Below are 27,465 nucleotides of genomic sequence, written 5' to 3'. Positions count from 1 at the left end.
TGATATGTAACTGAAGAGTTTCTTGACTCAATGCGTAGGAAACACCAATCTGTATTACTACACAAATATACAATTTAATTTTGCAGTTTACTAAGTATTTTTTTTTCAGTATTTCTCAGTTATTCAGCTAATTCATGCCTCACAATGCTGACTGTATGGAAGTGAAACATAGGTAACCTATTCTATCCTATGGAAAATTGGGAAACAGTTTGAGTTGTGACAAATATGTTTTGCATTCTGCCTTCAATACTGTACTTAGTTGAAGGCCTTGATCTTGCTAACTGTGCTTTACATGCATTGAAATTTAACCGACCAAAGGTGTAAGACCTTACAGTATTATCTAAGGAGAGCAACTTAGTTCTCATTTTAATAGGGTGTTATGTAGCTTGGGTTTAAGTAATACATACATGGAAACTGGTAAATGTAAATGGTACACGTAGCTAAAATGTTGATTGTAACACCAGCGTGGATTTATGGAGGGGAAATTGTGCTTAGGCAGCCTGATGGCCTTCTACGATGAGGTGGTTGGTTTGGTGGATGAGAGGAGAAGAGTGAATGTTGTTTATCTTAGTTTTATTAAGGCTTTTGATGCTGTCTCCGTAATATCCTCATGGAAAAGCTGATGAAATATGGGTTGGATAAGTGGACAGCAAGGTAGACTGAAAACCGAGTGGATAGGCCCAGACAGTTGTGATCAGTGACACAAAGTCCATCTGGAGGCAGATCACTGGTGATGTACTCCAGGGGTCAATACTGGGGCCAATACTGTATAACATCTTCACTGATGACCTGGATGATAGGGCAGAGTGCACCCTTGGCAAGTTTGCAGGCAATATGAACCCGGACAGAGTGGCTGATATGACAGAGGTCCGTGTTGCCATCCAGAGGGACCTTGGCAGGCTGGAGAAATGGCCTAAAAAGAATCTCATGAAGTCCAACAGAGAGAAGTGCAGAGTCCCACACCTGGCGAGGAACAGCCCCATGCACCAGTACAGACTGGGGCCAAATGACTAGTGGGCAGCTTTGCAGAGAAGGACCTGGGTGTCCTAGTGGGTAACAAGTTGAGCATGAGCCAGCAATGTGTCAAAAAAGGGAAATAGGATTCATTTGTTAGAGTGTCACCAGCGGGTCAAGGGAGCTGATCATTATGTCTGCTCAGCGGTGATGAGAGCACGTCTGGAGAGCTGTGTCCCGTTCTGGGCTCCTAAGTACAAGAGACATGGACATGTTGGAGCAAAGTCAGGAAATGGCTGGGAAGATGATCAAGGACTTGGAGCATCTGTCCTACAAGTAGAGGCTGAGAGGACTGGGATTGCGTAGCCTTGAGAAGAGAAGTCTCGGGGAGATTTTTTCAATGTGTGTAAGTATGTGTGTGTCGGGAGGTGATACAGAAGATATAGCCAAACTTTTCTCAGTGTTACCCAGTGACAGGACAAGAGGTAATGGGCACAAATCGCTATACAGGAAGTTCCATTTAAACCTAAGAAAACACTTCTTTTTTTTACTGTGAGGGTGGTCAAACAGTGGAGTATGTTGTTCAGAGAGGCTGTATCCTTAGAGATACTGAAAATTCAGCTGCACAGTCCTGGGCAAGCTGCTATAGTGACTCTACTTGAGCAGGTGTTTGGACTAAATAAGAGGTCCCTTCCAACCTCAATGATTCTTTAATTCTCTGAAGATGATGGTAAGGACTCTGCATAGAAATTGTTGATCGGTGGTCTCACATTTTACGAGAACATGTTAAAACTTTTAGAATCCTTATAAGTCTGTGTTTGTAAAGCATTACAGCAGGATAGCAAGAAGTAATTCAGTTCAAAGAATGAGAATTGAACTTAAAGTTTATTCAAGCTCATCAGTTGAGAGAAACATACTTTAAGCTATTTTCATCTGAATCCTCAGGGTAAAAGTAAGTGCACGAAATCTCTTACATATGGTAAGATCAGTTTTTCCATTTGCTCTTTGGTTTCATAATGTCAAACTCAGTTTGGATGTTTTTGTCAGTGTAGATGATGATGAGTAGATGGATGACTTTTATTAGCCTCCATAACATGTCTTTTGTTGCCTCTTGTAAAAGAACACAGCGAACATCTCAGTCTTTCTGTTTAAGTTGACAGCATTGGAGACTCAAGGGCACAGTAACTAATTCTGACTCTGCAGTGTGGTTTCAATGGACACTCATTTTGAAGTTATTGCAAAAGTAATATAGTGATATGCTTCATATTATTTAGTGTCTAAGACAATGTATAACAGTTTTTTTTCATAAAACAATACCTTTATCGAGACCAATGTCGGCAGTAAATTGCATCTGGAGGCTCCAATTTTCCCGTGCTCTATTCTACCTTTGAGAAATTCTGATTTCGTTGTTTTTTTTTTTTTTTTCTTTTTCATTCAGTGTCATAATCCTTTTTTTTCCCCTCCTTCAGTGGGATGGAGCTGCGATAGACAAATCATATGGTCTCTCCTCTCTCCCCCTCTCTTAGCAACTGAGGGAAGTGCATGAGTGGGGGGGAACCAAACCTACAGTGTCTTCTTAGTATGGAGACACTGGTATTCAGACATGGGAACTGAACAAAAATGGACGTTTTTAGCTGTGTCATGCAATTTGGTAAAGTTTTAAATTTATGTGTGCTATCTAAGAACAGAAGAGAAATAATTTGGGAGAATTTGTTTGCAGTAGATCAGTGTTATCTCTCAGAGGTCCTTTTACTTTTTCTTGTTAGGCCTGCTTGGCTGATCAGGACTGTACTGCTGCATTGCAAAGGTTTTAATGAAGGTCATGTGGCTAATAAATACAAGGAAATAACTGTAAAGAGAGCTGCTCGCTTCTTCATGCATAGCGCACTCTTTCTACAGATAAGGTATTTGTACAACTAGGATTTTGCCCTTTAAAATTTGTGCCAGAATACAGACATATATTTGAAAATCAGTGGGTGCCTGATTCAGACTGGGCATGTAAATACCTTTGAAAAGGAGATGTCCATTAAATCTTTGTGCTTTGGATTTTTGATTCAGTGGGAGTTCTGCCATGGATGTCAAGGGGACAGGATTTCATCTTCACCTATACTTTCCCTGTTCTGCTTTGCAAAACAACTTCTGTGACAGCTCTAGGAAAAAGGAAATTCATTACAAAGCTAGGAGAATGCTTATGTATTTTATACGAAATAATACTGGGGTAAGCCAATGGCGATTTTTTCACGCAGTCTCCCAATCTGTAAAACTGATTGTGTTTCGCTATTAAAATCAGCAAAGTCCCTACAGATTTCGAATCCCATAAGCTGCGGAGAGGCAAGATAATATTACTACATAATCAATATACCCTTTTTCGGATGTGCCTGTTACTTTGTAAGGATTATAGTTAGCTTTGCTATCAAGCTTATTCAGGTTAGGGCTTTATACTATGTCTTGTGTGTTGAAGTTAAATATGCAGGAGGATGTATGTACCGTTACTCAGTATGAAGAAAGAAAATTACCTGAAAGTAAAAGCAAGCCACCTCTACCACTGAACATCGAAAACTACATTTCCAGGAAAAAAGGATGACTACCTAACAGTACAATGGTTTAGGGCAACGGACATAAAAGGGAGCCAAAATGTTTGTTTTCCGATTTTGTTTTGCTCTGGACAAATAGGCTTAGTGTCAGTCTTTTTCAGTCTGCAAGCTCTGTTGTGTCTGGACAGCTATTTCTTCAAATTGGGCTTATTTTCTAGTTGTATAAAACTCTTCATCTACATTGTGGATAGAGTGCATTAAGTTATTCCCTGTGGTGCACAGCTGGAAGCTATTCTGTGCTGCAACATTTTGTTTTGTTTTGTCCCAGTTTTTTCTCCCCACTGTGTTCCCACAGCCGAGCATAGCTCTGCGCTGCAGCAGACAAGTCTCTCTTTTTCCAGTGACACTTCTTAGAACATCTGAAATTGACATATTCTCTTTTGTCTTTTTAGTACAAATTCACTGGCAAACAGCTCTGCTTGACTGCATGAACATTTCAAAGTACTCTATAGACTAGGAAGATTGGCTTGAAAAGTTAGACATATTTAGGCAGGCTGTTTCATTTGCTTCTTTGAAGAGACTAGGGATATTTTGAGAAGATTGAAGGAAATACACAGTGCCAAATATCGGTCTGTTTAGAAGAGAGAAGAGGACTATGCAGGTCTTAACAGAGCTCTCTTTGTAGGAGGAAAACATTTTCTCAGTTCTAATAATAATAAGACACAAAGTAATCCCAGAGTTGGTAAACCAAAGTTTATCTTCTCTCTTGGAAATATTTTAAAAATACTATTAAAAAACAATAATGATTTTTTTTTTTAAGTTAAAACCTTGCTGATGTGTGCAGGGACTGCGATTATTTGTTTATATTAATTTTAACCTCGGTAAAATAGGGCTGATCTTATCACCGTGTAATCACAATCTAGACATTAAATAATACTGAATGCAAAATTTCATGCGCTAAACATTATCTGTCAACAAGAAAGTTTACAGAGCCTTCTTTCAGTGTCTAATTGCAGTGGTCTTTCTCCTTCTAATTTTCTTTTCTCTTTCCCAGTCTCCCCCCCTTGGTTAGCCAGTTCCTTCCTTCATCTCCATGCAAAGATCTCTGCTGCTCTCTTCCACCTCCTACCACTAAGGTGGCTCCTTGTTTCTCACTCAAGGTGGCTGCTGCTTCCCCCGTGCTGCAGCAGAAGCCTAATGGAGGTTATAGTCTTGATCTTAGTTCTTCCCCCATGATTCCTGCTTCCATTGTAATGCTGGAGTGTCCTTCTGTTGGGGCATGTCCCACCAGTTACTCTGTAGATGTAGATGCTGATGTGATTGAAATAGTATTTGCAACTCTTCGTGGGTTACGTGAAGGGAAGGAAAGAAAAACGTAACTGTCGGAATTGGTAAATGGTAGGAAGACTAAGGTACGTGGTAATTATTTTGTTTACATTCATATCTCTTTTCAGTACCCCTCCTTTGCCGTAGCTGCTTTTTGACATATTTTAAAAGTAGGTTACCCCAGTGACTATCCCCACTTCATACTGAACCTGTAATCACCACTCAGCTGCTGGAGATATAGTTAATATCTTTGATTTCTCACTAGAATCCCTCCATCCGCTCTCAGCTAGGGAAATCAACTAGGTCTTGCAGTGTGCTCTGAAGGTCAATCAAATAGCGCTATTTGGGAGGCGAGGGAGAGTGAGAATGAGATTAAATTCAACAGCTGACAGGCTTTATGAAAATGTCTCGTACCTGCTACTTGTGTAGCTCATGTGCTTCTGATGATCTCAACTATTGCAATAAAGCATGTGGAAAATCTGTCAGTTTGGCAGAGAAGCAGGCAATAGGGCATGACAAAGTAGGGCAGGGTGCCAGGCATCAGATTGGTGGGTTTTATTCCACTGATACTCATTGAGCTTTTATGAGCTGGAGGTTGGTGAGGAAACGTGAAAAGTACATAAAAGAAAACATGTGAAGCTGGGATGTTGTTTTCCTCTATGCAATGAGATTAGGAAAACATAAGAAAGTGAATTAGGTAATGCTGCTTTGCAGAAAACTGCAAGGAAATCACCAATCTCAGAGAACGTTCTGATGGTCTTAAGAATAAGTAGCCATTAATGAGTCCTCTATGGATGCAAGGTGATGATGGGAACTAGTATAAAGGACAATGGCTGGTGGAAAAAATGAATATTGGTGAAAATATCACGGTTTCATTAGCAACAGCGCACAAAATTAAGGTTCATTTCTATCCCATTTTGTGTGGACCTTGATGTTGGGCTATATGTGCTACTAGTCTTAGTAAGAAACAACTACAGACGTATATTAGAAGCGATATTGAGGAAAAAAGTGAAAAAAGAGAATGAGTATAGTGATGCATCCCTAGATAAAACCCTGCAACAGCCAGTGATTTAGGGATATTCTGAACTAACAGTTGAACAACAAGGCCTTCATGTTTAACAGCCCCAGATGAACCCTTGTTCCATGTATTAATCTAATTGGGTTTTAATCCATTCCTGCTTTTGGTATAAAAACATTTTATTATAGAATGTATTCATGTATTCTAGAATTTAATTTCTATCATACTGAAAAGCAGTTTCATTTTTTAACAGACAAAAATCCCAATCAATGAAGAAAACTTCTGTATGATAAGTTGACTCAGCACCCCCAGTTTGTGGTAGCAGGGTGACTAAACTTACCATGTTCACTTCTAAATGTTCACTTGCTAAATCCATTCATGATTTTATATAGAGTTATGTCATTTTTTCCATCTCCCAATCAGTTCTTTTCCCAGTAGAAGACTCATTGCCAATTAATGTCCACATTCAGACGTTGATGCAATGTGATCTTGTCACATTTTTCTTTGTCTTTTTTAGTTCTACCCTGTCCTTTCAGAGATAAGAGGTAAGGAATATCATACATTATTTGAGTTGTCATGGCCGGTGATAAGGTACAGGGAAATGGAATAAAGCTGCATCAGGGGAAGTTCAGATTGAACATTACGAAGAGGTTCTTCATTGAGAGGGTGGTTAGGTCACTGGAACAGGCTCACTGGGGGAGTGGTCATGGCACCAAGCCTGTTAGAGTTCAAGGAGCGTCGGGGCAATGCTCTTAGTCTTATGGTTTAGTTTTAGGTAGTCCTGCAAGGAGCAGGGATATGGACTCAATGATCCATATGGGCCCCTTCCAACTTGAGATGATTCTATGAGTCTATGATTACAGATTGATTTATGTGATATGTAATGACATTTTGTTTCTATTCCTTGAGCTAATATTTTCATTGAAATATTCATAGTAACTTCTTCAGGGGTGATAATAGCTAGGGCAGACCCTGTCATATTTTCCCCCTGTGTATTAATTTCCATTCCTCGATTTCATCTGCCATTTTATTGCCTAGACACACCATACTGTGAAATTTTTCTACCACTCTTTGTGGTCTGTCCTTATTTTGATTGTCCTGAATAATTTCTATCATCAATAAACTGTCACCTTACTTTTTAACCTCTTTTCTATGTTACTTATGTAACTGTTGAACAAAACAGGATTCAGCAAATTTCGCTGTGGTTTTCCAGCGTTATTTCCCATTTTCTTTTTTGTTGTTGTCTCATGAGAGGTCATTCCCTCATATGTCATGATAGATTAGTTCCTTCAATGGCCTTTGTCTTGACAAAACCTGTTTGTTAATCTAAATATGTTGAACTCAGTGAATCACTTATGCCTATACATTTGCCAACGTCAGGAAAGAACTCTAATACTGATAAGGAATCACTTGTGAGCCCTCTGTAAAGAAACGCAGATCCCAAGTATCCACTGTTTTTGTCTTTAAGATAGGTATTCAGATCTGCTTTGATCCAGGAACCATTAAAAAAAACATAATGTAGTTAGCACTTTGTTACCACACCCTACTTAACTAGAACAGTGGCAGTGTAAAACTTGAGTTCATCGAAGTTTGTAGGCAAAAATAAGATATTCCTGCTCATTTGCTGCTTTTCAATTTTACCATTTTTTTCCAAAACTGTTTCTGTTGACAATGTGTGCTAAACTTATCATCACTAATTCTGTAGAGAGTTGAGCTGCTTTCTTGATTACCTTTGCATGGTACACCACTTTAAAGAATTTTATTAGTTTATGTGTTATTTTCGTTTCATAGTTTAATCACCTGTCAATACTAAACAAACTGTCTATGCTTCCATGCACTAAAAGCTCCATGGAATATGTTCCATGCTTAAAAATGGAAGTGGAAAGCAGAAAGATGACCATACCCATTTCATAGGTGAGAGTCTGAAACTGTGTTTTCTCTTCATGCAACAGAAGTCTGTTGAAAACCAGAAGTTCAATGCAAGCTGCTAAAACCACTGCCTAATTGCAAAACAATCTTTTCTACCTATTTCCTCCATGCAATTGCTACAATTTTGGTATTTTTTAAAGGTAGAAATGAATGCTAATCTGTCTTTTGCCAGTGACACAAAGGAGGGAAAAGATTGATGTAGCTGGCAGTTGAAGGGAGTACAACTTCTCTGCTACACAAAATAGAGATAATGTGTTTCTGACTCAGAGGCATTTTACCCAGTCTTTGCACTGGAGCAAATGATTACTAAAGGTATTTGACAATAAAGAAAGAAGAGCTGTCTGTAATTATAGCAGGTCATGGGTTTGGAAGTATTTCATAGCAGGATGCCCACAGAATCCAAGGTGGGATTGTTAACTAAATAAATGTTATAATTTAGTGAGAAACTGAATGTTAAGATGCACAAAACTAGTACACAAATTTAAAATATTTCTTGTGTATGATTATCATCGTGAAAAATAAGGCAAAATTCTCTATAAAAAGGAACTGTGGTGTCCTGAGCTCTCTTGCCTTTTTCCTGGGGAATTATGGTTGGATAGATGTGAATCTTAGAAAGGGTAAAGAGTGTATACTAGCATCATGAACATTCACATTTTTGTTTCATATTCAAAAGGCCTAACTAAAGGATTCAAGACAATGTATTCAAGGCCTTTGACACGGTACCTCACAACATCCTTCTCTCTAATTTGGAGAGAGATGGATTTGATGGGTGGACTGTTTGGTGCATGAGGAATTATTTGGATGGTCACATCCAGAGGGTAGTGGTCAACAGCTCAATGTCCAGATAAAGATCAGTGACATATAGTGTCCCTCAAGGGTTTGTATTGGGATTAGTACTGTTCAATATTTTCATCAATGACATTGACAGTGGGATTGAGTGCACCCCCAGCAAGTTTGCAGATGACACCAAGCTGAGTGGTGTGGTTGACATGCCTCAGGGACGGGATGTCATCCAGAGGGACCTGGACAGGCTCGAGAAGTGGGCCCGTGTGAACCTCATGAGGTTCAGCAAGGCCAAGTGCAGTGTCCTGCACCTGGGTCAGAGCAACCCCTGGTACCAATACAGGCTGGGGGATGAAGGGATTGAGAGCAGTCCTGCCTAGAAGGACTTGGGGGCACTGGTGGAAGAAAAGCTGAACATGAGCTGGCAATGTGTGCTCACAGCCCCGAAAGCCAACTGTGTCCTGGACTGCATCAAAAGAAGCATGGCCAGCAGGGCAAGGGAGGTGATTCTGCCCCTTAGCTCTGCTCTGGTGAGACCCCACCTGGAATACTGCATCCAACTCTGGAGCCCTCAGTACAGGAAAGATACGGACCTGTTGGAGCAGGTCCAGAGGGGGCCACAAAGATGATCAGAGGGCTGGAGCACCTCTCCTATGAGGACAGGCTGAGAGAGTTGGCGTTGTTCAGCCTAGAAGGCTCTGGCGAAACCTTGCGGCCTTTCAGTACTTAAAGGGGATTTAGAAGAAAGATGGGGACAAAATTTTTATCAGGCCCTGTTGCGATAGGACAAGGGGTAATGGTTTTAAACTGAAAGAGGGAAGATTTAGACCAGCTAGTAGGAAGAAATTTTTTACAATGATGGTGGTGAAACACTGGCACAGGTTGCCCAGAGAGGTGGTGGATGCCCCATCCCTGGAAACATTCAAGGTCAGGTTGCAGGGTGCTCTGGGCAACCTGATCTAGTTGAAGTAGTAGTTTTGTCTTAAGCTGCTCTGTACATAAAAGAGGTTACCTGAGAGTGAAATTATGTTCTAATTTATGAGTTCCTTAAGTACTCTTCATTTAGTTCTGTGTCTTACATTTAAAGTTTTAGTTAAAATGTAGAACAATGGTATTATTTGTGTATAGACATGTCTGTAGGCTTTTTGCTTGCTCTTTTTCAGCTGTTCCACAGTTTTTTTAAGGATTTATTCTCCTGATGCCATGTACTGCAATTCCTTGCATGTAGGATCATTCTGTCCTTTTTATGAGGTTCACTTTTGAGGGAATAAAATACTTAACTCCAAACCAAATGCCAGACTCTGTGTTAAGACTAAATGATTACTGGCTTTTACACTATTAACTTTGTACAGCCTAAAAAGACAATAATGAGGCTTTAAGTCAACATAGGAAGTTCCACAGCTATTAATTCATCTATTCGGCTAATGCTTACACAGATTTTTACCATGTGTCCCCATTGTAAAAGGCAGCAAATATCTCTGAATGCATTGAATAGAAATACAAGAACAACTGTATAGATTTTAAAATGTGCTGAAAATGGGCTGTAATCTATACAGAAGAAGCAAGCGAGACGATCCATAAAATCTCAACTATTGATTGACTGTACAAATTGGGCAGGTTAGTAACTAATTGGTTGCCTTGCTCAAGCAGTATGTTTAACATGGTTTTAACGTGAGCGTGAGAGTCACTAACTCACAATGTCAGAGGATAGCTGTGCCATGACCACCCAAGCTTGGTAATTAAATGGCATACAGGTTAATTACAGAGACAAGCAGGAGACTGGAGTTAAAGGACTGAAAGGAGTCAGTTGAATAGTGTTGTCCATCTGTGGAGGAGGAAAAGGAAATCATTATAAAAGGAGCTTTATCAGTGTACAGTAATCACATACTTGGTTTTGATTAAAGCCTTATTTTAAGGTTTTAATAATACAATAAGGTTAGAAGCTGAATGAATTGCAGAAGGCTGGGTTTGGGGCCAGTGGAACTTGTCATCAGACAAATCTGAAGATGATACCAATCCATACCTCAGATTTTTTTTGTTGTTATTGTTTTGGTTTAACCTGCAGCCATGGCAAATTACATTCTTGAAGATGCAAAACTGATTGATTTAATAGGAAGGCCTAATGTATACGTTCAACACATCATACCACTTTGTCTCCATGGATCAATTTTATCACGGCTCAAAGGTTTTGATCAGTATTTAGTGGGAGAGAGTAACCCACCTTAATGATTGTTCTTCATATGGTTTATAATCTTTATCGCTTACTGCTACATAGAACTCGGTTCAGCAGAGCACTCAGACATGTGTTTAAGTGCTGTGCTGAATGAGAATTATAATACATCACTCAGCATGTGCACCTGAAAAAAATAACAACAGTACTGCCATAAAAGATATAGCATTGTATATATTATCCTCTTCTAGAAGACGGGGAAACCACACATAGCAGATGCTATTCGTGTTGCTGCATGAATTACTTAGCTTCTCTGATGGCAAGGGTAACTATGAGGTCCTAAGTAGAACAGTAATGCAGTGTAATACAAGTGATGCAGTCTGTGAAGGAAAAGCTTTTCCATGGAGACGTAAGCAGAAAAGAAGAATAATAAGGAGTTTTCATAGGTAATTTGCATACAATATTTCAGTGTCCCATAGGCTAGGAACACAAGGTTTGACTATGAAAAAAGTAGTTTTGTGATGCTTTGCATGTTTCTATACTTTACTTTCTCCTTTGGCATCCTGCTGTTGTTCAAGATATAACCAAAGGGTACCAATTTGAATTGTAGAACTCTGGATTCAAAACCAAAATTGTTGGTGCTTTTCTGTGCTTCGTTACTTCCTAGTTGTTGAAAAGTAAGCCTTTATTAAGCTTTAATGTCATAAAAGATGTTATGTTCATTTATGATTGTGCTGCTAAATTCACCGTCATTGCTTTTGTTTATGATTTGATTTGATTTTATTTTGTTTGCAGGGTTGTTTCCCGCAGTGCTGAACCTGGCTACTAATGCTCTCATCACAACCAATGCTACCTGTGGAGAAAAGGGTCGGGAAATGTACTGCAAACTTGTTGAACATGTACCTGGACAGCCTGCAAGGAACCCTCAGTGCCGTATTTGTGATCAAAGGAGCAGGGTTCCCCATCGTACGTGTGCCATTTTCATTTAATTCCTTTAAAAAGATTTTTTTCCAAAGTTTGTAGCTACTCAGCAAACAAAACTGTAGGTCACTGGTCTGATTACTATGAAATGCCTGTCTCTTTCGTTTTAATTTATGTTACCCATCTCTTCCATTGGTATTTCAAAATCTATATCTGTTATGTATACTTCTCAAACTGAACTTTCTAATTCAGATACTTAAAAGTGGAGTACCTAAATTTCGATTTAGGAAAATTAAGTATCTACAGCTGTTGTTGAATTCTCTTGATATATACTAACCATGAATGAAAGTGGAATTTAAACATTTTGGGCAACGTAAGCAACGTCTGAAATTTTAGTTTAGGGCCAACTCCAGTTCTATTTCATTGTGTTCTGGGATATTTTTCTTCTTCGTTTGATGTTAATTCAGTTTCACTGAGCCAGCAAAAAGGAGCTAAGATAATGGAACCCTGCTTGGTTTAATTGCTTAGTTTTTCACATTAAAATTGATCTTTGCTAACACTGCTTTCTTAAAGACTACCCAGAAGCAAAACCAGTTTTCAGGAATAAATTTATCATCTGCTTCAGAGATGCATATTTCTAATCGCTGGGAAGATTAGAACTAAGAAAAATTCTTAGTGAAGTCATACAAGTTTAACTTCATGTGACTTTGCAATGAAAGACACGAATGGCATTAACATTGTTAGATTTTTGGCACTGTAGATAGTAGAGGGTGTAGAGACACTTAAGACAGCTTTTAATGGAATAGATAAATGTTGGAAGAAGCACAGCCACAGAAGCGTGAAGACAATTTCTCTTTTTTTCCAGTTGTTTCCCTCTAAAACCTAGCTCAGATGTATTTACACCTCACGACAAAGCACGTTTAAGCATGTGCTTAAAACCACAGGAAAAAAAAAGATGGCATGTAATCTATTTGCTCGTTCTAGACAGGATGAGCTATCTATGGCTGTAGATTTCCAGACAGAAGCTTGTTTAGCTTCTCCTTAGAAACTTCCTTCCAGGGCCACCGTTCCTAGAGTGATTTTACTAATTACAAAGTCTTTTCCTAATAGCTGATCTGCATCTTCCTTGCAGAAATTCATATTACCTTTTTCCTAACTTCAGTCAATATAAGGAATGGATTATTCCCTTTTTCTTTGCAAAAGTCTTTTACTTGGTTGATGGTATTGCTGCTCTATCTACTTTCTACACTAAGCTATTTCTTTTCTTTCATTCTCCTCATAGGTTGTATGTTCTAGAACTCTTAACTGTGGAAATTGCAGTCTCTGGATTCTCTCTGGAGGTTTTCATCTTTATTATAATTCACCTAAACTCTTACCAGTACTGCATAGAGGTGCAGGTTTGCTTCAGAATGAAGAGACTCTATTCCTGTTTACATGCTTTACTTAGATATTTCCCCTTTCTAATTGTGTGACACCACTGAGAGATATATAGCTAGTTGTCCATTATAATCCCCCGACGCTTTCCAGCTAAATGGCTACCTATCCATTTGCTCCCCATCTTGTATTTGCAAAGCTAATTATAATTGCCCCAGTATAGACTACTTCATTTGTCTGAACACAGCTGCAACCTACTTTTTTTTCCCCAAGATAGTTTTCCAAGTTTTGACATCTTCTTTAATTGTAGTAAATGCCACCTTCTGAGGAAAGGTCGTGTGATTTTGTAGCAATATAAGCATTCAAATACGTTAGACTATAGTAGCATGTTTCACTCAGAGGAGATTTCAGGGGTTTTTGGAACCATTTTGACTGGCAGAAACACCGTGCAGTAGATTCTTTTCCTTCTCTATAGATGGGTATTTAGAGATACATGCACATCATGCAAGTTTTTCTACTATATCAAGTTTGTTTACTTCAGAAACCAAACCTAAAACAGAGCTGGATTGCTTTGTCCCCGTGTCCTTCCTATGATATCAGATAGCACACACCAATGTATGTGTACATACACACACATACATATGTATATAAATATAAACCCCATCTGAATGATTTATATCTCACTTCTGCCCTCTTAAAAACTTGAATTTGCCCAGCTTCATAATGTCTGGTCTTTTGTTGCCAATCACATCTCATTTTAAGGTTTTTAAATGTTCATTTGGCAGAAGGAAGTGCCTTATTTAAACAGAGATGGCTCATTAATAGGAGAACCATGTAATGTAACCAGACTTTAAATGATCCCCCTGGAATGTGCAAGTCTGGAGTGCCTCCCCTTAATTACTGTAGTAGGAAATGAACACAAATTCCCTGGTTAATCACATGTGAGCCCAAATTAAAGAGCACAGTTTGATGGGCTGACTCTGTGAGTTCTCCCCCTTGCCATCCATCAGGGAGATTGGTCCTTGAACTGCATTTGCAATCCAGTCCTTTTTGCAAATACTGTATTATTTTCCTTTCCCTTTTAAATAGGCAAAACATGCCAGCAATTAATCAGTGTTTTCAAATTAATTATGATTAAACTTTCATAATAGGAACTACAGTTAATTGTTGATTAATCTCCTAACCCTCCTTCTCATGATTTACCTTTATGTATCAATTTCACCTGAAGAGACTTACATCAAAATTTCCAATTAGACAGCTTCTGTCACAATCACTGAGGAGCCCCGAGTTTGATTTACAGGTGATTTTTGCTAACCCTCATTTAAAGCCAAGGTTTGTGAAGATGATCAGGGCTGTGGGAATTGACAACGTGTAAAGCATGGGTGCGTTTTACTTTTCCCTTCAACGTAAAGACAAAGCTACTAAAAACGTCACTTGTAGCACCAGTATTCTAACTTGCAATTGTTGGTGCCCGCTAATGCCACCGAATAATCTGCCACTTAAATGAAATTTTTGGTGTTTTCAATTTTGAAGGCTTATGCCTTCCCTCACTCCCACAAAGCGCTTGAATTGTATCTTTAAATATGTTCAGACATTCGGGCTTTCCTTAATGAGCTAGGACTTGTGTCCTCCACAGGTGGTTGATGTAGCAAGAAAACAGAGACACGAAGTATCAATCTGGCTGGCTGATTTAAATAATAATTAAAATAACAAGTAAATTAATCAGTTCATGAATTAGTCATTTGCAATTCTAGGACTAGCTAGTAATGAAGCATGTTCTGGTTTTACATCAAGAAACCCGTCAGTTCAGAAAGCCATCCTTAATGAGAGGGGAAGGATTTCTCCCATCTTGTTGTGTTCTTGCAGACAGAACCGGCATAGAAAAAACCTACTGTATTTTAATTTCCTTTGGGTTATTTTCCCCATAGTGTACAGACACTCTCTAGGCAATTAGGGACTTCAAAATATAGTTCCCTGTACCTTTTAAAGTTGAGGTTGTGTTATTCTCCGTTTTATACTGGAGAGAAACACAAATTGACCACAAAAAGTAACCTAGGAAATGTTGAGTGAGATTTTTCTTGGTCTAAATTAAATTAAAATACTGTGTATTATTACTTCAATAATTTAGAAGATCTTGAAATCTGGGAAGAATTCAATTCTGTAAATAAATTCTTATCCCTATTATTTGGGATTCTTTGGGGACACGGCAGCAGAGTAAGTGTAGACATGAAAAGTAATGTATCTTGGACTTTGATATGGATTATAACCATCTTTGTATGCATGTATGCGAGTCAGACAATTTTCCAGTTGAGAAATATATTCTGTAGTGATTTCTGAATAATTTCCATGTGTGCTTAGAAATATCTTAGAAATGCAAGTACCAGTATTACTTTAATCTGCTTTCACTGCACACCGTAACTTGGGTTCCTGATTTGTTCTTTCTGTTGGAATATTTAATGACTTCACAGTACCTGAAACTTTGGAAGACTGTAGGAAGTGTTCACTGGATTTAGATGCGTACGTTTTCTGTAGACTCAGGAGAGCCTCCAAATGCATTTGGGTGTTCTGAATCACCTTCTTGTCATCCTAACAAAAATTAAACAACTAACATCAGATGAGTGTTCCAGTAATAATAAGGATGACCATGCCCCAAGAGGAAAAGAAAAATTAATTTCCTGTGTTTTACTTTCAAGTGCTGCCTCATTAGTTCTGTAATTGTATTCAAATCTAGATTTTAGATCTAAAAACATTTAAATCTCCTAATCATTTTGAAATATATTTATGTATTTCTGCTGTTCTAACAGAACGACATCCGATAACAAATGCAATTGATGGGAAGAACACTTGGTGGCAAAGCCCTAGTATCCAGAATGGAATTGAATATCATTATGTGACCATTACGTTGGACCTCCAACAGGTAAACATCTCCTGTTTGTTTCTGCAAAGGCTTTCTTTCTTGCACAGTAGATGACCTGGAGTATTTTCCTCTTTGGTTTTTGTTGCTTTTATGTTATGAAAGCACACTCAGTTTCTCCCATAACTTTTTGTTGTTTATATGGATGATTCTGACCGACCCATTTATTGTAATGTAATGTACCAAATTAAAAATAATTATTTCATATATAGTTTTATGAAGTCATGTTTAAAATTATTTTAGATACAGCGTTTTCAGGTTTTGGGTTTGTTTTTTTTTTTTTTTTACGATAACTTCTGGTTTGCCTCTAAGACAATTAAAAGATAGTTTCAGGGAAAATTCATATGGATCAAAGTTTATGGTTAGGCTACTGTTCTTTCTTGTTTCAGTAGCATAGTACTATACATTTAAATACACTAAAAATACCTAAATGCACTAAAAATAGTTGTGCTGTGCTAGGTATACATGAACATGTGGTGGGTTACTTTGAGGGAGAGAGAGCCTGGGTTAAGGGAGGAGTGTGGCTAACAACATCCTTAAATAAATTGCCTCCTGTTAGTGGTATCTTGCTTGACAGATGTAGCTATACAGAATGTGGTTATCTGATGCTTACAAAAATGCTATATAAATTCCAGTGGATGTAAGCCAGAGGATTTGAGGGTAGATGGAAAGTAATTTTTTTTTGTTATACCAAGACAAATACAGAACAACTATCTGGTACCAAATTTATTCATCGTGTTATTAAACTTGACCATTTTGGCATTCAATGAAGTAGATAACAAATTAATTTTTGTTTTTATTCCTCCTTAAAATCTTCTCTGGTCTGTGGCTGGCCCATATTTGTCTGCAATTTGAATCAGACAAGATGACATAATCTGTTTTCCAGGCGCTAAAAAAAAAAAAGGGAATGCCCTTTCTCTGGCTCGCTGGAGGGAGGTTCTCCTTCCCCGCTCCCTCTCTGGTGATTTCTTCACTGAAAGCAGTTTACTATTTCAGTTTATTATTATTGGTTTATCGGTTTCACTTGGAACCTGCCTGTCTTTATCTCCCTTCTTTCTCATTTAGCCGTACTTAATGAGGACAATAGCTGTTATCACCTAAAGAGATTTGAATGAAGCACAGTTTGTTAGAAAATAAAGTGAAACAGAAGGCAGGGCATTGAGACATCTGTGTGCTTGCATACCTACAATTTTGTTGTAAGAGAGCAAACTTAGTTCAGAACTTCAGTAAGGTTTAACAAAGAGTAATGCTTGCGTTTCTAGTTTTCGTCCTGTGTTTCTCGTAAACAAACTGTCATCCAACTGATCTGATGGTAAAAATTCTTTTAAGTACCTTCTATCCGTGACGCTGAGGTACATTGAGGGCAGTAGTCTAGATACCTGGAAGAGCCTTTGAATCCTGGAAGAGTTAGTAGCGTTCTGGCTTTGGAGCCCTCATTGTTATTGGCAGAAACAATCCTACATCTGTGTCTTTGGCCTTATATATGCAAAATTTTTCAGCGTACATTTCTCTTTCAATTAGCACAGCTAATTTTTTTATGGAAGTTTGCATTTAAGCTCCTGTGCTTTGAAAAGTTTTAGAGTTTTTTAAAGGTCACCTAAAATTTCGGAGTTGTTAGCTGGTTTCCCTTTACAGCAGGGATCGTGCCTCTTGTTGGCTATGTGAGTAGCTCTCAAGCATTAGAACTAAATTACCATCCTTAGTTTTCATCACCCTAGTGATTTTACTTGGGTAGTTGTTTAGGCCAGGTCTGCTAAACTAGGGCTTTTCAACTTGTGGGGTTTTTTTCTGCTATGTCACTATCTAGGTTGTCATAAGAAATAAGCAAATTTGTGCACTTCTGAAAGCTTTGGGGTTTCTAATATACTAAAAACTAGCAACTACAGGGTCAGCGACTATATTGAAGAAAACGCATGGGTTGTTCTAATGTGTTTAAAAGGCTTCTTTGTGTGCCAGTTGACAGCGGTCTGAGAACACTGCACTGTATGTTGTGTGGGTTTGGGTTTTTTTTCTGTTGAGACAAGGCTCAAGCATGAGCCTGTTTCTTTCTCGTGTTCTCTTGCTTATTGTTCAAAGAGACCTTGGCAATCCTTTGGCGGTACTAAAGTCGGTACCTTCTCTTACAGCCATTCAGTTATATTGGCTGGAACAGGAGCCGCGTTGAGGTTTCCATGGATGTCAGAGAGGTGGGATAAGACCTTGTGTCACTAGTGCTGACTGGCACACTCTTTATCACCTGAGTAACACATGTGGTTGGGAACGCGTGCTATGTCCGCTCACCACCTTATATGAACAGAACAGCACTTTTGTTCCCCCAAATGCAGTAAAAGGTCTGTTGCAATTTACATGGCTTTTAGACTGTGCATAAATAAATAAGAGTTGTTTGGATTTGGAGAAGTATGAGGAGCTTTTGTTTGCTTATTCCAGTATTTTGTAGACACAGGATTGTAGGTTTATTAAGGTAGCTGGTAAAATAGGAAATTTCTCTTCCATGATGAAGGTCACCAGATATCGTTGAGACCTCACTTAAAAGAAATACCATTCTTTACCTTTGGTTTAGAGGAGATTGAGTAATTGCTATGTTTGTGTTGATAAATTCTTGCTTAAAGTATAAAAATGCTTAACTTTTTTTTGTGAGATAGAAATAACAAATGTCAAATCTACAAGTAATGGACTGAAAATTGCAGGAATGCATTAGTTTGCATGTTATTACTGGTAATTATGACGGTACATGGAATGCTTTTAGCAATCCTAATTTCATGAAAAAATACGGAAAATAATTACAATTTCTTCATTTATATAATGATTGGCCTTTTGGGGCAGCTACGTATTTGTTTATACATTCTTGTGCAGTGTAGCCATATAAAAATGGTATATTTTAGTTAGCAATAACTAATAAAATAAAGATGTAATATATATTTAACTTTAGGAGGAACTAAAACATTATCAGTTGGGTTGGGAAAAATGCAGTATTTTTTTTTCTTTTCTCCCAGCAGTTGAGGTTTACAATAGTACTTATAAAGAGCTTTTATCTATAGCGGAGGCCAAGTTTCTAATTCATTAAAGTACATTTGAAATTTGTACCCCATGTGTTAAAAAAGTATGAGTTGAAAACCGGAACTATTTGGTTCTGAGCATCTTTGCTAATTTGCTCTCACTTTTCTAGACTTTTTAACCATTTTGGCAATCACCATCTTATCCATTTCACAGGAATGTTATGGAACACCATTCATAGCTGTACACGTGAGATTATTTTTTACAGTGCTTTTCATCAGCAAGTGCATAGGAGGCCAAAATAGGAATGTAGATTTAATTGGGAGTTGCTCACTTGAAATTAAATGGAGGTTAGAATGAGAGGTTGAGCTATCCTGATTACTGAAAGTGAAACTGCAGATCTGAGTTTGACAGGGTAGGTCCATCGGTGTGCTACCTTGTTGCATCTATGAAGCACTCACAAATTCCCAAGACAAGCTGTCTGCTGTTCTGCCTCTCTTACTCCTGCTGGTTGTGTAGGGTCTACGGGCTTCTCTTAAAGAGTGGTGGGCAGCACAAGTGCAACACAAGGAACTCAGGTCCAGTGTGTGCAATGTTTGGCAGGACAGAAAACAAGTCTTCTCTTCAAGAAGTACAGAGGAGGGAGCTGGCAAAACAGAAATGCTGAGACTTCCAGGGAGAACATATTCCCTGTACTCGTGCTATCCCAAATCCTCAATTGATTTAATTTCACAGTGATGTGGAAGATTAGTAGAGCATCTTTAAAGAAAATTGGCAAATACAGAGGAAAACCAGTTGGCAGTTTGAGGTGAGATGGTCAGCCCATCTGTTTCCGATTTCTGCACACATCAGGACACCTTTATTAACAAATTCCCTGCTGTTGTGGGTAACAAGGACATTGGCAATACCCTTGATATTGCTAAGATATTTGTGCCAGGAACATATTTCTGTGGGTTTTTTATTTTTTTTACTGTATACTTGATATTTTTTTAAATGGTGCCAGAATATTTTATATGACCTGTAGATGTGTGGAACTCGGGTGTACCCAGACATAATCTTCTGGCAGAAAATTCTGGACTTGATAAGTATATCTTAATTGCCTGGCATTGTGGAGAATCAGTTCAGTGTTCAGGTAACCCTTTCCAGCCACGTATTTCTGAAGAAAAGAAAGTCGTTGACACAACTCAGGGCCTCATGAGATCTCATGAGGTGCACCTCATAAGGTGCAAGAGCAAGAATAACCGATTAAGCTATACAGTTGATTTCTCTATAAAGCAGTTGCAGTTCATCGGTTTTAAGTTCCTTAAGCTCTGACGGTGTCCAACTCTTTCACCTTGTGTTTTCATTCTGTCCCCTGCCCTCTTTCTGTAGGAAGGGAGGAAGGAGTCTAAAAAATTGTGTTCCGACTCCATGTAGAAATCACTGCAGTCCCACTTCTTCTGAAGTGTATTTCAGTACTTTTTAGAATATACATTTTTAGACTCATAGACTTTACTATGAGTGGCACATATTATACTTTGGGAAGTGCCATTTCTGAAACTACATAGAGGACTGAATAGCTGTAAGTAGGAGAAGAATGCTTGACTTGCTTAGATGCATTTTGAAAAGCATTTACAAAAAGCTGACAGCAATATTCTGATAATGCTAAATTCATTATTTTATAATTCTGTATTGTCCAAATATCATTTGAATTGAGGATTTTGATCTGGTTTTTAATGTTTTCTTTCTTACTTGATTCGCTTTAATACCCATGAGCAGAAATACGCACACATGTGCACAGTCGCAAACGTATATCGCATATCCTTAATAAGAATAATGCTAAGAAGAGGAAAAGAATTGCAAAACTGAGTGATTGCTTTTGCTTTTTCTACACAAGACTACAACTAAGTGGCTCTGTGGCAAAAGACAGGCATGAGAGAACTAAGAAACTGAATGGAGAGATTCAGGCTGGGACAGGAAAATAACAGGATGGGACTCAGACTAGTGTTGTAAAAGCTCAGTGTGGCAGTCTGTGGTAAGATCTTAAAAGAGAGGGGGAAAAAAAAACTCCTATCAATGAAAGGAAACAGAATCTGTATGTGCACAGTTGTCATCAAATTGAAAAACAAGATCATTAGGGAGGAAGAGTCCCATGGAAAGTACGTCTTCACTCTTTGCTATTATGGGTAGGAGAGCTACAAACATCAGAAATAGCATATAATACATTTCTGAAAGTAATATGTCATGGCTGAGTTACAGATACCAAATGCAAAATATGAACTGTGATTCATTACTTTGTTACTGTGCTTTATAATTCTTGTTTTTTCAAAAAATATTATTTTTATTTTAAAGCTTGGATTTTGGGTTGCACGTAATACACGATGTGTATACATCTGATGCTGTGCTAAGGACTACTATACATAATGCTCAAATTATAGGTCACATTTCACATTTGAATAAGATTTGAAACCAACTGAGGAAAAAATCTGAATATTGATACTTCAGTTTTGCCTGCATTGGCAAAGAGTGTGTCACAGCGGGAGAGAGGGGGGATGGACTTGGAAGAGGACTTGTGTTTATTTGATGCTGAGGACCCAGCTCACTTGTCAGGAAATTTACTTCAGACTAGCTCTATTCTGGATCATGGGCTGAATATCCGTTAGCAGCTTAAATGAATCGGGTGTGTCTAAGCATGTTCTTCTGGCTCAGTTCTTATCTGAAGGGAATCCAGTTTGTGAGCTCCACAATCTATTCATGATGTGAATGCTTAAACTGGGACAGTTGGGAGATTCACCTCAAAAGCATGCCCCTTGTCTGAGCTAAAAAGCTAATGTGGATGTACCCACGTAAGCTCTGTGTCTGAACAGAGTCCGGATTTTTATTAAGCCTGTCAGATGCTACACACACCAAAATGGTGGTATTCCCCCATGTCTTAATGCAATATTGCTGACCTGTGTTGGCAGAGAAGGGAAGTATGAGAGAGGAGAAACCTCCCACGAAGAGACCTTGCTTGTCATTTGCTCCTTTGCTTTGCGAGTATGACTGTGCTGAGTTGATTGATAGCTGCTTGAAGGAAACATTATTTTCAGCTTTCATTTCCCTCAAAGCACAACATTAGCCAGATCCCTTGGGGGAGCGTGGCTCTCTCTCAGAAAGACCTCATCGGTGTTCCACAGCAGCAGAGTTGGCATGTTTGTTAGCCAAGAATGACTTGAGGCAAGTGTGGCAAGTACTGTCTTGCAGAACCATGTTGAAGACGTTGCCCAGATACGTGGCCAGACTGAGCGAGGCTACCTGTTCGTAATATGTTTAATTTAAAGAATGGCTGTTTTAAATGAAAGATTATATGAGCGATTAAATTCTTATTTCTGTCACCACTTCTCTGCCCACTTTTGGCCTTCTTCCCTCTCCCTTCTAGTGTTTGACTGAGGAGGTTACAAGAAGATTGCTATAGGAAGGACTGGCCCGGAGTACTTGTGTAATCCCAAGAGTAAAGCTGCTCTTTCTGATCAGCCGTTTCTTTGCATTTCTAGTAAATGAAACTGTCTGTGTTTCACCGTCCCTTCCAAAGCCAGTCTGAAAACACCTATTCTAGGAACTGTGTCATAATACAAATTAAGTGGCAGAGACCATGAATTTACTCAATCTGCATCCCTGTTCAACTTATTTTCTTCTTGAAGAATTAACCACGTTTTTGAGTCTTGACCACTTAGAAGTTGTGGCATGATTCTTGGATTCTGGAATCATCTCCCTGTTGTCTGGTTTCAAAAAATGACTGGAACCCACTGTGTGGGTCTTTGCCTTTACAGTCGAACCCCACAATTAGATCCAGTTAAACTAATCCTTTAGGGATGGACTGAAGTCAGTCTTACAGCCACACTGAAATATAAGGTAAATTGGATGATAAGATAGTTCACAACAACATTACTTCTTTTTGTATAGGTTTATAGCTTTCTATTTTAACTAATAACAATTCACCAAACATTAGGTAAGGAATCAAAATGTGTTGAGCAACACAGCCATATTAAAATAGCCTTTACACATTATCTGCACAGTAGTATAGAAATATGTATATTACCAGGACATACTTGTCCTAGGACATACATTATATTTTCTCTGCTGTGGAATATTGAATACATTTTCCACTGGAAAAAAAAAAATATTACAGCTATCAATAGCTGTAATCAAATACAAATATTGGAATAGCTAAAGGAATAAAGGGAGGGTTAATGACACTGGTTTTAGCCTTGGGATACAAGAACCAGATTAGTAAAATTAAGTGCCAGTTGGTCTTCATATGTTAAACTTGTACTTATGTCCAAACATTTTGCTTGGGTTTTCAGTTAATATTTTCTTTTTCTCTTTTACTAATAATTATGTGCTTCATATCTCTTGAGACAATTTCAAAACAGTTTCTGTAAATGTAAAGCTTAAAGCTTCTCTTCATGCCCAAACCAGAAATTTAACAGAAACGGAAATTAATCCAAACGGAGACTTTTCACCAACAAATTCCAGTCTGTTTTGCCCATCTTCAAAAATATTTATCTAAAGAGAGAAATGTGGACAGAAGCAAAGTCTGTTCAGACTGTAATGCTGCAGTTCCGTGACTGCTCTTCCTCCCCGTCCCCAAACTGGCTGAAGGGAGACATTCCTGTCTCCCTTGTTCTGGCAGTAGCACTCGTGCTGCCATGCAGCGAACCAGATCAGTACCTTGATACTGAAAACGAAGTCTTATCTTGTTTTTTTGGGGGTGAGGTTTCTGCCAGATCACTTCTCTAATTTGGCTTGCTGTGTGGGGTTTTAATGCCAGCATGGGGGAGGGGGCAGGAACATATTTCTGGAGGTGGTGGAGAAAACATTTCCACCCCTCTCTGAGTCCGCTGGGTCTCTGTGTTGGCTTCAACTGATTGTAAAACTTTGAAGGATAAAATGCTGATCTATGAGTCCATGCCTGCAACATAGAGCTGTCATCCTGAATATTTTTTTTTCATATTTTTTGCACATGAATCATTCTGTTTTGAAGTAATATAAACATTTGAGAACACAAAACGTTTAATTATCTCTCTCTCAAAAAAAAAAAAATCCTAAGTCCAGTTTGCTGGCTCAGTTATACCTAAGTGGCAATGAACTGATAAAGTGACACTCTAAAAAGATGCAACTAAAACCATGAAAAGGCCATGGAACTAAAATATAAAAAAAAGAGTGAGATCTGTTTTTATTGAAGTCCTTTTATTGAAGTCCTCAACCAATTTTTACACATGTAACTGGATGTTACAATACTGATTTTTTTTTTTTTAAATTGTTTTTGGTTGCCTTCACAGACTTGAATCTGAACATTTAATAATTCATTTCTTTATTATCACAATTTGCTGGTAATGCAATAATCAGATGTCTATAGGATGAAACAAAGCATACTTTGTTCTTCTGATATCATTTTTAACCAAAGCAAAACTATTGGATTTGAAGTTAGTTTATAATTAAATTATTTTCAAAAAAGGAAAAAGAAAAATCAGAAAACAAACAACATGTAAATATACCAGTAAGGATTTATAGCAAACATACCTGGAAAACATAATTATTAGTAACTGTGAAAACAAGAAGAACTGTAGTAAGTGTTTTGATATCACAGTGAACATTTTCAAGAACTACCCGGTTTATACTATCAGCAAGTATACTTTATATTACGTAGCTTTCCACCTGGCTTTCTCTTCATGGGAAGGGGAGACTATGCTTGAACAGAATGTATGCACACTGGTGACAGATGTCATCCAGGGCTCAGTTCTTGTCTCAGAATAAAGTTTTCCACATTGATATCACACAGACAAAAGCCTAAAGAAAAATGAATAACATTTTTCCTTAGCTAAGGGTCAAAAGTGCACATCTATGCTAGCCATAACTCCACTAGCGCCTGCTGCATTAAGCTTTTAGGTGTTCTAAAAAACAAGTATTAGTGAAGTTACTCAAGCTGACTTTCCTGCGGCATTAAAAAAAAAAAGGCTTTCATGAGTGGTGCAGTAATACATGGAGGGAGTACTCTTCAGTGCATTCTGAAATGCTAAGAAGCCATTATTGTCCTGGAAGATCCGTTGTAATACCCACCGTATAAAGTCCCGCTAGCTAGGTTGAGTAGTTGTATTAACAATAAATCTCCACAGGATTATTTTGTCCAATTTTTTTTTATTCTCCCCACTAAATCAGACCATAACTTTATTGCTTTGTGGGTAGCCAGAAAGCTTTCTAAGTAAGCAAATCCTTTCAGTTCATAATACACACTGACAAAGATTAAAAATGTTTCGAGAATTTATAGTTTTTCTGTCTGAGGTTACTTGCCTTACATTTTCCCTGGATGGCTACAATAAATACACATACCACTTTTCCTTTTCTAATTTTGGCTTTAACCAAGAAAGCTATGCACCTTTCCATCCTTCAGGCAAATAGTTTCAGGATACAGGTCCTAAATACTCTGTTATGATCTTTGAATCCAGAGTGACACATATATTCTGACATGAATACGAGGTTTTCGTCAGATTTTGTACTATTGGCAATTCTGGTTCTGAAGAAAGTCCCAGAGCCTGGGAGAACGGTGGCATGACAAATAATGGGATCATAGGCTTCACAGCCTTGAACAGGTTTTGCTCTCCTTACTGAAGAAATATGTTCTCATTGAATAGTTTATGATGAACAAAAAGCTATCTTAAAAAAACAAGTTTTGCAGCTGACGGTGATGGTCATGAAATAGCGCTTCTGTCGTGCTAGCCGTTTACCACAAAATTATTATTGAAATGTAGGGTCTATGCCACAGGATGGGCAACAAGATCCTGTAGTACACACGATGAAAACTGTCGTAACAGAACAGCTCAATATGTGTTAAGAGACAGATTGTTAATTTACTAATTTGTTTTTTGTAAGGTTTTGTGTGTAAGTTAAGATTTAGGGGAGTAGGAGCAACTCCTAAAGGCAAGAAAGTACCTTGTCGTACGAATGCCATGTAGTAGTGCTTTGCAGCATTGCGCCAGTATTTATGCAATGATTTGATGAAATATGCTTAAGGTTGTTTTTAATTGCCTTTTGTTTAAGCTAGCAGGCTGTAAAAGTGTTCAGATAGCAGCATGTGGCACAGGCTAAAATGCTGCTCCTCTTAATAATGTGTACAGTAGGTCAGAGCTTGGTGAACAGCGTTGAATCTGACTTGCCAAGGGGTTTTCCTCATCTGTCCTCATCATGATCTTGATTTGTTGGTGGATCTAAAACCACTCTGGGAAAAAGTACTGATGATAATAAAGTTAATGTTTAAATAGGCCTTGGAGCTGCCTAAAATTATTCCTTGTTCTGAACAATGAAGAATGACTATATATATACACACACTCCTTTCATCAAATCTGTGAATAGCAAAATTATTCTCGCTCTCCCTGTCTCTCTTTGTGGTCCAGGAAGTCCATGTGCAGCAGGTCACGTGCTCTGTGGAAGCACTTAGAGACTCATTTATCAATGAGGTGGTTTAGACAGTCAGTAAAAACACTCATTAATGCAGCTCTTTTTGTTTCATTTGGACTAATGTGGACTAAGTGACTGAAGAAACTTAGAAAAAGGTATGCATTTTATCTCTCCAGCTACAAAACATGGAAAAACAGAGACTTGGTTTGTTTTTAAACAGAACATACAACTTCATGGTGAAGATAAACCTTTCATTTGGTTGTGAGTCCTAATATGTGATGTCTTTTAATTATTCAGAAATAAATTCAGATTGTAAAAGGGGCTATGAGATGGAAATACATAAAATTACTCATCTCATAATTCGCCTTTTATATTCCATATATCCCCTGCAATGCCATGCAGTGGCATACCCACATCTAAGCAGTTGTCAGGATAATTTAAAAAGTATTAAGAACTAAAATCAAAAATGAAAACTGAACATGCATACACTTTTTGATCTAGAAGTCAGATCTAGAATGTCATTTCTTTTCCATTTTCTTCTTTGCTTGTGTATGTTTTTGAAGTTTCCAAAGTTTAGTGATGAGACAGCTTAGAATCACTGTGAGAAAAAATATTTTTAAGCCTTTTTAATGACTATCATGTTCAACTAAAGAAATGAAGCATGGTGTATAAGAAGAGAAAGTGAAGAAAAGAAAGAAGCAAATAAGAGGCTGAAAATATTTTGGAAAAAAGTCTCTTTTTTTTATTTGAAGGCTCAAGTTACTACTTTATTCATGTTTTCATTGTTCAAGTTGTTCATATTGCACAATATTTCCAGATTGAGATGGAGAGAACATTTTGTCTTGTTCAGGAAATGGCTACAAAATAGTACATGACTATTTCATATTCAGATCAATGAGCTTACAATCAAAATCAAATCAAAATCCCAGGTCCTCGAGGTGATGCCTCATACATTATATATGGTGAATAACGCGTCCTTTCCAAGGAACTCAAAGTATAAGCTTGTGAAGGTTTCAGCAGGGAAATGTTAAAGGTTTAAATGTCGATAATGCAGAAGATGCTCTGTGCTAACAGTACAACAGCTTTAGATGTTTGTTTGTATCCCTCTCTACAAGGTGCGTGACAGATAGATGTC

At 38.0% G+C, this 27,465-nt stretch overlaps 1 protein-coding gene across 1 annotated transcript in view; it reads left to right on the top strand.

The window, feature by feature from the left end:
* The window catches only part of LAMA2 (laminin subunit alpha 2), a 318,297-nt gene that overhangs the window by 9,313 nt on the left and 281,519 nt on the right, over positions 1-27,465 (top strand). Inside the window, exons 2-3 of the mRNA XM_082480248.1 lie at positions 11,510-11,680; positions 15,814-15,926. Coding sequence (XP_082336374.1) covers positions 11,510-11,680; positions 15,814-15,926 — 284 coding nt within the window. The remainder of the gene's footprint in view (positions 1-11,509; positions 11,681-15,813; positions 15,927-27,465) is intronic.

Source organism: Vanellus vanellus (assembly GCF_965231255.1).
Source record: "Vanellus vanellus genome assembly, chromosome: 3".
In the NCBI taxonomy this organism is placed as follows: Eukaryota; Metazoa; Chordata; class Aves; order Charadriiformes; family Charadriidae; genus Vanellus; species Vanellus vanellus.
This window is presented reverse-complemented; position numbering and strand designations above follow the sequence as displayed.